At 41.9% G+C, this 12,096-nt stretch overlaps 1 protein-coding gene across 1 annotated transcript in view; it reads right to left on the bottom strand.

The window, feature by feature from the left end:
* The window catches only part of tmem8b (transmembrane protein 8B), a 38,167-nt gene extending 27,560 nt beyond the window's left edge, over positions 1-10,607 (bottom strand). The window contains 4 exon segments of the mRNA XM_034596147.1: positions 213-346; positions 4,682-4,889; positions 5,419-5,608; positions 10,146-10,607. Coding sequence (XP_034452038.1) covers positions 213-346; positions 4,682-4,889; positions 5,419-5,608; positions 10,146-10,230 — 617 coding nt within the window. The 5' untranslated portion in view covers positions 10,231-10,607.
* Between the last annotated feature and the right edge of the window lie 1,489 nt (positions 10,608-12,096).

The raw sequence follows: 12,096 nt of genomic DNA, 5'->3' as shown, positions 1-12,096 counted from the left end.
AATGTAAAGCTATAGGGAAAATAAACTATTCAAATTGCTCTGCTCACGATACTGAGGTGACTTTTCGTGGAGGGGAAGTTAATAAACTTGTCCTCACACTTGGGAGAGAATACAATTCATTTTCCATCAGAAAGTCTATGTTTAGGTGCAGAATTTCAAAGACAACCCCTCCTGATTTTGGTGTTTTGGATCAGGTCAGGTCTTAGACTTACTTATAAAGTGCAGATCTGTTGTGGATGGGGATCATCTGGTCAATGAAGTATCCTGGATAGAGAACTGAAATCCCGATCAGCCTCTGGACGATGAGCTGAGGTTGGAACAGATACTGGCATTCTTCAGAGAGCCCCTGCAGAGAGAACACAGCAGTGACATTAGCAGCTATTTAATTCCACAATATTTCTTAAATGTGGCTAAGGAGGAGACTGGATATGATTCAGACTGGCTGGAAATCCTTAATGGACTGTGTGCATATCCTGTCATGCTGCTGGATTAATATCACTCTGTCCTCCCTCAGCCTGCCACACAGTGTAACACGCACCCGCTATTTCACCCGTGTTGTTCTGAACCATTAATGCTGGATGTGCATTACTCTGGGAGATGAGCCGGGCAGACAGAATGACTTGGAGCCAGCAGGCCGTGCGTCGTTTGCACACATGATCTGCTGTAAAAATGTGTTTTGAAAAGGAGCGAGGGCCTTTTGCCCCTGATTCTAAAGGACAGGTGTGAATGCCAAATGAGGCTCTTCGTTCCCGTCAAGTGATCACGGACGCTTCCTGCTCCGGCCACAATTACTCTGGCGTGTCATTAGTCGGGGGAGCCGCTGAGGTGACCCTTTGATTTATTGCAGCCCATCACTCGGACCTGCACGCGTGTCTTGTAGAAGGAGTTTTAATTAAGGCTCAACCAGCATGAGATTTTGAAGGCCAACGTTTTTTACACTGTACAAGTGCAGACATCTTCAACGGTGTTCAATTACTTTAAATACGACCATTCAAAGCATTAAAAAAAGATTTCCCCCAGAGTGAGAATCAGCCTTAACAGGATGGATCAAAAAAGAATGTTTTGCAGAAAAATAAGATATAAGAGATAAGATGTGCATGTGATATGAATCAGGATGGTCGGGAAAAAACAATAATAGCAGCTCTTACAGTCTCAGACTGAGCTCCATCAAACTGACAGAGACAACGCTGACTGGCCAATATCCAGCATTTAGTAAAAGGCTAATATACTGGAAAACCATTATGTCCAATCCTGATTTAATGATAAAACAGTAACATCTATTTAAATGATAGATAAGTGAGAATAAAAAGTTAAAATGTAAATAAAATGTCTAAGGCCTGCGTTGTGAGTAATGGGATTTTCTTCCCTACCTCTATAAAGCGGCCTTTGGCACCTTGAAAGAAGATATATATAAATTATATATATGTGTTTTATTATAATTATTATTATAATTATTGGTGTGTAAGTATGTTCCTAGAGCCTAAAACTAAGTAGGATCGCTGTCACTCAGACACAAGATGATTTGCCTGCCCCACACCTTCATTAAGTCGCACCATCAACTGTCCAGAAGCACAAAGATGGATGGACAGGTTAACATTTCCTTCCATCCATCCATTATCTATACTGCTCATCCTTGAGGGTCACAGGGGGCTGGAGCCAATCCCAGCTGACATTGAGACAGACACAGGGCTGACGAGCAGAGACCAGCAACCAGTCACGCTCACGTTCTCATCTACGGCCTCCAGTTAACCCACACTGCAGACACAGACTCAGGGACTCACCACAGCTGTCAGGTTCAAACCCACAACCTTCTCACTATGAGGCGACAGTGTTTACCACTGCATCGCCTCAGGTAAACATTTAATATCCTTCATTACTCTTATCATTTCTCATCAGTTTCCTCATTCACACTGAGCTTTGTATGAGAGTCAAGGTTCAACGCGTTAATTGTCATATATACAGTCCTGTATGATGACATTCTTTATTTTTCTTCCACTATGAATACCGTGTTTTTTAGAGTTAAAAAGATTAAATAAAATATCAAAGTAAGAAATACGTGAAAATATAAATATGTACAATAAAGCGTACATCCTATAAAATGATATGATGTAAATGGCTTCAGGTCAGGATATGATGCATCTGCTTCTGGTTTAGCAAGTGATGAAAAGAGTCTGGAAAATACGATCCGATACGATAATGTACGATACAATAGGATACTATACTGTATGGTACTCTATGATACCGTACGATAAAAAACGATATGGTAAGAAACGGTACGAAACTGAACAATACGATACAATAAGAGATATTTGAATAATCTCTGAAGGTGAAAACTGAATGTCATTTTGCACATAGGACAAATAACAAGAAAGAGACAATCATACATGTCTCAAGGCAGCAGAAGATAAGTGGAAAGCTCAGCATCAACGGTACATCAACATATTCATAAAAAACAACACTGCTGAAAATGTTGATAGTTTGCAATGTTGTTGTTGGTCTTATTAAACACATCACAAGGTCCACATAGTTAGAAGAACAGTCAAAGTGCAGGAGGAGCAAACAGGAAGTACAGCTCATAATTGCTTCTTGTATTTTTGTTGCTAAATCCGTGTACACTGTGATAGATTTAGTCTTTTCACCGAGATTGTTATTGATGAGTGTATTCCCCTGTGGCAAAACTTCAGCCCAACGTTTCCCCTTCTGAACTGAAAACATCAGAAAACAAGGAAAGGACTTTGGACGGCAGAATTTGGAAAATGTATGTTATTCCCATCCATGCAGCGAGTCATTGGAAGCTGATCACATTTTAGCCGCAGCGGCCTCTTTTCCCTCTGTCCCACAAAGCTAAACCCACCCATCTGTACATGAAATGGCGAAGGCAACTCTTGATGATAGTTGGTGATTGTTGTGTATTCCAGGTGCACGTTTGCCGGCCGGTGGAAAACCACAAAGGAAAGAGCACAACTGAAAAGCTTCCTAGAGACAAATAAACTGCCTGAAATGGAAATCAGCAGGTGTTTATGCAGTCAAACAGGAGAACACGATAAGATGAAGAAAGACTCTCTGACACTGTTCTGCTTCTTTAAGCGCTGCAGCACAAACTGGAATACTAATCTCAACCAAAATTTACATCAGTTTTATTTGATTTTTTTTTTTTTCCCCTATCACGATGGGGAGTTAAGTACCCATGAGGACAATATTTTAGATTTAGATCACACTGAAATCAAATTACATAACACATTAGCACAAATAAGCTTCTGTATTACCAGTCTCCATTAGTGAGTGATGCAGAACACAACAGCCATTCAAGCTGTTCATTTACTGCTCTGAGCAGCAGATGCTGAATGAGATTTATCCTATATGGTTCTCAGGATGGGTGAGTTGTTGTGTCAGTTGATCCGTTCACCACTGAGGCTGCCGACTGAAACACGTCGACAACTTCAGGAAGGGTTGTCGTGATATCATTGTCGCCAGGGGAGAAGAATAACTAATTATTAATATAATACCGTTTAAAATTTACATTTGTAGATTTCTATAAATGTATTGATTATTTAGTTAGTTATTTAACAGGGACCATGCAGATTAACACTGTCACATGCAGATAAGCAATGCAACAGATGTAATGTTCACTGTAAATGGCTTTTAGCTGGATGCCATAAGACTGATTGCCACAAAATTTGGATTATGTAATAACTTTTCCCATAACTTTTCATTTAGCACCAACATCAGGTCAAAATATTTACGTTTTAAATTAAATGAAATTATTAAATTTGTGTTTGGAGCTGAACTGAACCCTGAAGTAATAAGGTAAATATGACATCTGTTAAAAATCTGTATGTACGTGTGCAGCCTCCACAGAACCACAAGCTCAACTGTCTCATTAAAGGATGAGCATGGTGGTTGTCCTAAACTGTTAAGATGACTGAACAAACAAAACAGCTACAGAAAGACAGCTTCTCCCCCACACTGTTCATTCTTATAATTTGACCTCTGGGAAGAGAACTGAATCATCACTGGCATTTTGACACATCTTAGCAGGAAAAGCACAGTGTAAAAGATCACATTAAAAACTAGATGGACTCTGGGAGCTCATACCTCCACCCACAAGGCTAACACCCCCCTATCCCCTATTGTTAAAAGAAATGACAAAATGTACACACATTTCCATCTAGATTCATATATAATTTTGGGAGAAATCAAAGAAAAATACCTTGCAATGTTAAAGAAAGTGAAAAACCAAACCCTGCATCCACCCCTTCATCCGGACCCCCCTCTAAATTTAGTGGGTTCTTTCCTGAACCCCAAACAAGACTGAAAAGGCCAATTTACACCTTCAAAAATATAGTGGACAGGTGCATAGGAGACAAGCACATGCAGGTGAGAGAAGAGGAATCCTGCACATTGTCAGGTAGTTTCTGAGGAATCCTGCAAACTAACAACAAACACAGATCAAAACAAAACCTCATTGGCCGAGGTAATTCATCTAGTTCCAGTGTCGTGCTATGGTGTACGCTGGCTCGGGCTTGTTATTAGTTTCACCAGTGTTTTTCCTGCTATGCCAGGTCAAAAAACAACACAGTAATCAATGTCAGCATGAAATACGCTGACAACACAACAACCCACAGGTTCAATATTTAACATGAAACTATAATGTCTGTGTGTGATGAACGGCCGGACTCACCTTGACTGAGATCTTGCCTTCATCCTTGGGTAAATGCGCCGCGAGGAACCAGTCTCCGGGGAGCGGGCTGGTCACGTTGAACGCTCCTGTAGTACGGTTCGGGAGCGTCCAGGTCAGAGTCACAGCAAAGGATCCTGGGACGACCGTGTCCCGTGGGAAGCTGGTGTACAGGGGGTTGATTACTGGCGGAGCGCCGGACCTGAAGTACCTATTAATCACAAAGGCAAAATTCAATCCCTGTTAGGGCCCAATATTTCATGAACAGCACAGCCAAGTGTGAAATGAATCCACGGGAACAGCTGACAGAAAGATCACCCTCCATTTGAAATATGGAAAATTCGCATATAAAATATGAATATTCATACGTTCACATGTTTGGATCCCAGGGACACGGAGGAGTTTAAAATAGGCAGGATAAATTAAAGCTTCCTGTTTTCACAGCCGCTCCTCCATATGTCCAGGCTGCAGCAATAGCTGACAATGCTCAGGGCTAACCAGCTGCTATAACCTTTTTCTCCCAGAGGTAAAGTAATTAAGATACTTGTTATTATTATCTATCCCCTACAGAAGGAGCAGAGTTTAGATTTTTAAGTGTAACTTTGGGAGACGAAAAAACAAAACCTAAAGGCTGTCAGCTAAACTCGAGCAACTTCAGGACAAGAGGAAGTTGTCGTGAAGTTGTCGTGAAGTTGTCTTGAAGTTGTCGTGAAGTTGTCGTGACGCTCGCGTGGTCTTACACGGTCACGTTGCGGTTTGGGCAGCTGTCTCCGAACGTGCCCCCCTGCTCCTTGAAGGTGATGAGGTTCCATACGGCCATCATGGTGTCGTCAGGCACATTGAAGTGAAACAGTTCCACGCTGGCGAACGAGTTGAATGCATTCAGTTTCCGAGGCGTTCGGGTGAAGTATTCGGTCACAAAAAGGCAATCTGCGGAGAGAAGAAGAAGAAGAGCATGTGCTATCATGTTTATCATGTTCACCATCTTAGTGGTGTGGAAAGTTTCATAGTGACAAACGCTAACACGTTATTGTTAAGCAGGTACGATGTTTACCTTGATTAGCATCTTTCTTTAGCACCTTACTACACATGCTATATAGCATCGTTCACATATAAAGATGGGCGACATGACGGCTCCCAACAGAGAAGCCAAAACAATATTGCTCGCCCCCTTGTGGCTGGCAGAAGCATAGGACATAAATCCCGCTGCATTGTTAGTGGATGGGACATGGACCAAGATAAAAAAGTAAAAGTACACATTGAATACATTTCTCTGAAAGATAGTTTTTTGTCATTTTTGGTAGTTCCTATCACAGTGGTGAGTGTTTATGTTTCTGGTATGTTTGGTTTTAATTTGTCATTGATGCTATTAAAACAGAGAATGTGAAATGACGTCACCGGTGCAAGATGGCAGCACCTATATCTGAGAGGTTTTGGCTTCATTGTCCATGGGAGGAAGTGGAGACTCGTCCTCCATTTTCATTTAAAGTTTATGGTGTTTAACCAAAGTATTTTACCAGCGTTGCACCATCTCAAAGATTTTGTGATATTCTACGATATAAGTGAAAATATGACCTGCTTATGGCGCCGAATAACACATCACCAACGCCTTTAGAATTCGTCCTCTGGGAACCATGATATCTGCCAACCCGTCCAATAGCTGACAAGAGATTTCAAAGTGTCAGACCAATCGACCGACAAATTGCCATCCACAGCCATGCCTCTGGACTGAATCCCAAATACGAGGCATTTTCTATCTCTGCAGCACTATGGTACTTGTAAATAGAGCAGAGGCGGACGCAGCCTCTCTGTCTTAAGTCCATAATAACAAGCTCCTCCTTGAACCCAGAAAACTGAAACATGTAATCACGGACTTTAACTCCTTTCAGATCGGCTGAGGGAGATTCATGTATGCAGGCGCACTCACGTCCTGCATCATGTCAAATCCTTGGATTACATCCACCGGAGGCTCTGCATATAAAAGCAGCCGAACAAGTGACAGGTGTAATCTGCCATATTACCTATGTGAGCTGTGCTGGCAGCCAGCACGCCCAGCAGGGGGTGTGTGTGGGGGGGGGGGGGATGGGTGTGAGTCAGTTAATTGCTACACTAGAACACCTTGCATCTCTTAGATGTGGTATAAATACAAACATAAGTAGATAACAAAGAAGGCAGCTGTATTTCAGGGGAATAATGTGACGGCACCTTGATGTTTCACTGGAGCAGAATGTTTTTCCATTTGTAGCACAGTCCCATTGTGTCGGTGCACGTCAGCCATTTCTACCATCTGTACATGGAGTACTTATGTCTGCATCTTCCACTCTCTTCTTTCTGTTGGGCGGTTTCATTTATCTCCTCGGCAATTTGTACAAAAAGTCGTCCTTTCACAACAACATTTGGAGAATGTGGGGAAGAGCCTCTTAAACAGCACGAGCCCAATTCATTTGAGTTGAGGGGAGACATTAAGGGAGCTCGCAGGACTGATGCCGCAGCTTCATGTTTGTGCTTCTGCTTCATTTCACCTTGATGATGTTAATGCGGAGTAAAGAAAACCAAGTGGCCCTCTACAGTGACGAGGTGCCGAGGCGTGGGTGCACACACTCTTACCTCAAAGCCCAGAAACTCAAAAGGAATGAAGCAGGCTGACTGTCAGGAGCTCAGCCCGGACAAAGCTCCCAGCCGGCCTCTGGTCTGCTGTATGAGCCCTCTGTATATTAAAAACTCCATTTTGCCATTTTATTACATGGACACGACCGAGGCTGCAAGGAAACAGGTCACAGACTGAGGTGCTGAGTGGAGGAAACGTCTGGAGTCTGGAGGAAGTCCACAGATGTTTTGGCTGCTAATGTGTGATTAGAAGTAAACTAAGAAAAGATCACGACTACAAACCACTGAAAGTTAATGATAAACTGTAAATAGATGATTACTTACTTAAAAATAACTTTGCATATCTGGGTATATAATGTCTATAAGACTTTAAATCATCACAAGCTGTTATAGAAAGTCACTGTGAACTAATGGGAGTTATGAACTATGACAAATCAAATAGCTGCTGCACAAATTTGTGTTTATTTTTTCTCCAGTCTCTGCTTTTTAGTACTTTTTCCTCTTCAGCATGAAAAGATATTCAAATACGATTCATACCTCTCATCTGTTCAACACTGCACCCTTGGACCTTTCTTTGTAGTACAGGGTCACACAAAAGAAGAATTTTAGCAGCCATCGGAACCTTGACAGCTGTTGCATGCAAAATAAGGCAATTTAATAAATTTGTCATAAGTTTTGACAATGTGCAGAAGATTGTTTTTGATATTTTAGGGATTTTTCTCCAGTTTGTAAAAGGTCTGCAGAAATACTTTACTTTTACTTGTCAGTGGGTTTTAAATATTCTGAATTGGGGAACATGTCACTGCCTCTACCAAGGAGGATGTTTTCACCGTTATCTATTGGTGGTTGTTTGTCAGCAGGTTTATGCAAAAACTACTGAACAGATTTCCCTGAAACTTGGTGGAGGGATGGGACTTGAGCCAAAAAAGAACCCATTGCATTTTTTGGCACTGATCTGAACAAAGGGGCGGACACAGGAATATATATTTTTACCTCCTTAACATTATGAAATAGGGCGTTAAGAAAATGAAGAAATTTAGAATTTTCTTTTACATTTTCATCAATTCCCTAGGAAACAAAGGGAAACTTTGGTGGATCTAATTGATGTTTTTATAACATATACGACATGAAATAAACCCACATGTCAAGTGATGGACTGAAAATCACAATAATACACTATATAATAATCCACATATCTGTTTTCAATGTGTGAAAAATAGGATCCTGCATCGGGGGTGTAACAGATCTCAGTGACAATCCAGCAGCACCTTTAACTCCGCTCCCACTATGAAGCTGTAAACGTGCAAAAATCTCTAAATATGCATGTTTGTGTGTCAGCTAAATAAAGACATTTCACTTGGAGATGAAAGCAGCAGAATGCTCACAGGCTTTCTTACAGCACAGCTCTGACCTCGGTAATCTCTTCAATGAGCGCCTCCCAACCACTGTTTTACTCTGTTAGAGGCTTAATATAGACATAATCCCGCTTTCTGTCGTCTCAACTACTGATTTATCCTCGAATGCTTAGCTGGATCATCTTCAAACTTTATTCAACTCCGTAGGTAAAAAGGCTGCTTGTGTGAGATTTCTTGCTATTTTGGAGGATTTCCAATTTCTGTTGTTGTTAAAGAGGAACCAGCTCCAATAAGTAATCAGGAAAACAAAGAGGATTCAACATCGACAGGTGAACACAATATATCCTCTGCTGTTTCCTGCTCACAACCACCAAAGAGAATAAAATGCTTTAAAAATCCCAAACAGCCGTAAAGATGATCGAACCTTTAACCCTCCACCAACCTCATGGACGTCGGCACCAGAGCTGCCAGACACTCAGACTCCATCTGGATGAACCAGTCAAGTAAACATCTATTATTTCATGAGGAAAAAACATTTAGCTTCCGTCTTCTGAATAACACAGAATTCTAAGATGTATCCCAACAAAGCAGAGGGCAGAAGCCGATAGAGTCGTGAACTGAACCTTCTATTCAACCATGTGGAGACATTGACTGAACCTGATGGAGCGAAGCAGCAACAAGTCTGTCAGGGGGATGAACGGCAGCCTCCTCTCACACCTGACCACAGCCGGCACAGGGAGCTGTAGGTGTATGGATCCATTGTTGTCACACTACTGAGCAATGAGGTGTTTGTTCAGCAGCATCGTCTCAAAGCAACAAAGAAGAAACAAACACAAGGAGGATGTCCATCAAGATGCTTCAGAAAATACACAAAGGAATTTGACTTTTTTGGTCAATTAATATAATAAAATTGACGAAATTAAAGGGATTGAGCTTTAAAATTGCCCCATTATCCAATTATATCTGTTCAGTATTCAATTAAAATCAGGAATTTACATGATTTGACTTAAATCCTGGGATCCTGAGATGGTTTTGCTCATATGTCTGCATTTCTTAACTTGTCTTTTTCAACAAAGCAAAACAAAGAAATACACAAAACAACCAAGGGCAGCAACTATGAAAGCACCCAGCCTGGTGTGTGTCTGTGTGTGTGTGTGTTTGTGTGTGTGTGCGTGTTCTCCAGCTCTCAGGATCTCAGCCTATATAAAAACCTATGGAGCCCAAATCTGTCACTGGCATAAACGTAGCAGCAGCAGCTTTCCCCCTGAGCCTCACGGAGCTGACGCCAGTGCGAGCGGACTGGGAGCCCGAGCTGTGGATGTGTGAGGCTGGACTCGAACCGGACCGGGATGCTGCTGGATGCTGCTGCTGGAGGAGGAGGAGGAGGAGGATGCTGCCGGAGGAGGATGCTGCTGGATGCCGGATGCCGGATGCTGGATTTCAGCACCCCGACACAAGCGGACAGTGAACGGGAGCATCGCACCGGGGGATGGAGGAGCACTCACCTCCGAGCGCGCAGAGAGCGGAGTAAAGCAGCCAGAGGAGCCGCGGAGGGCTGCGTCCCGAGCCCAGACGCTCCGGCGGCCACATGGTCGGAGGCTGACGGCGGAGTGAGGCGGCTGCAGCCCGGGTGCGGGTCTCGGTCTCAGTCGCTCTGCTGCTGGTTCACATTTTCTCTCCCGCACATCTTCTCTCTCTTTCTTTCTTTCTTTTTTTTTTTTTGCCTTTGCCAACGACCAGCTGTTTGTGCATGACGTCATTGAGACGACGTGCTGGCCGGCCCCTCCCCTCCGCCTCTGATTTGACAACCTCAATATGTCGAGAGATTCCATTGGACACCGAGACCTGTCACTCAGCGCGCACCGTGCACACGACCACTGCACCGCAGAGAGAGCGCGTCACCTCGGACCCACCACATACACTCACACATATACATACACACACACACACACAAACACACACAAAATTACACATTTATACACACATACACATATACATATACACGCACACACACACATATATACATACAGACATAGTTATGCACACGCATATGCACACATACATACACACATACATACACACACACGGGGCCAAGTGAGGACTACATATTTGAGGCAGGGGTGGTGGGGGAGTATCTGACCAATCCTGACCAGTGTATTTTAATTCAACTTGAATAAAAACTATGAATAAATGAATAAATAACCTGCTTCCTTATGTTTCCATGAAATCAACCACATGTGTATCATCAGCTCACAAACATGCTTAATATTGTTTTATGTCCTTGAATCTTTATTGCTTTGTTACACAGCATCACTTTTGTGAATAGATTTGCAAATAGGATTTTAGACGGATGTCAGAAATCTGGAAAATGTTTCTATATGCTCTTTTTCTGTGATTGCTGTATCTGTGTCTTCTTCTCAAAATCACACTTACTGCAGATGTATTTGGATTTTTTTTAATTTTCCAAAGAATTTGAGGTCTTATTGACCCCAAACATATAAATATACATATAAATAACATATACAAATAAATGTAGAGCACATATAGTGACTTTTCTATTTGCCTTATGACATTTGGGCAAACACGTTGCTTTTGTTCATGGATATACCAGAACAATTTTTTTACATAAAAGATTTCCTTATTAAATCTTGGGTCATCACTTCATGTCATCTACCAAAGTGATGGGTTGACTTGGATTTTAATAAGGTCACAAAGAAAAAGAAGATTGCACTGGAATGGAAATAACCCGAACGGACAATTTTCATTCTTTCACCTCAATCCTGAAACACACGAAGTTACCTCCGGATCGAAGATTGACATTTGTAGCGTGGCTCTCATGCTCAGCAGGAGACTTACTGGGCAGAATATATAATAAAAATCTTCACCAGTGTCTGGATCAGACAATAATCCATTTCCCTCCAGGAGCTGGACATTAAGCCTGACTCCAAGCCCCAGTCATGATTATTTTTAGACTGCGGGGTGAGACTTCACCATGAGTCATCACTGTCCAGGCCGATCTGTCAGAGCGTGAATGAGCTCCTGAATCAGGTCGGATATAATTTACAATATTTGACAAAGTGAATCACTGAGCTGAAATACTGGCACTGATTCAAGAGAGAATTTCTAAAAGGTTATGATGATAATGGGCTAAATTTCAAATTGTAAAAAAAACGTGTCGCTGATCTCAAACAAACAAAGTACAAAACACAACTTTTTTTGTTTTGGGTGAATTAGTTCACAATTTAAAAAGAAAATCTGTCTGGAGATTGTTTCATTTATGCTGCAAATCCACTGACTGAAGAATAGTATCATGTTTTTCAATACAAAACTAAGTTTTTCTTTGCTCCGACTGTGATATTTATATGATTCTTTTACAATTTAAAGAGGGAAATCCTCCACTTACCCTCCTCTATAGGGGGTCAGAGGTCAGAGTCAGTTACAGAACATGATGTCCCT

Source organism: Hippoglossus hippoglossus, chromosome 9, assembly GCF_009819705.1.
Source record: "Hippoglossus hippoglossus isolate fHipHip1 chromosome 9, fHipHip1.pri, whole genome shotgun sequence".
NCBI lineage: Eukaryota > Metazoa > Chordata > Actinopteri > Pleuronectiformes > Pleuronectidae > Hippoglossus > Hippoglossus hippoglossus.
This window is presented reverse-complemented; position numbering and strand designations above follow the sequence as displayed.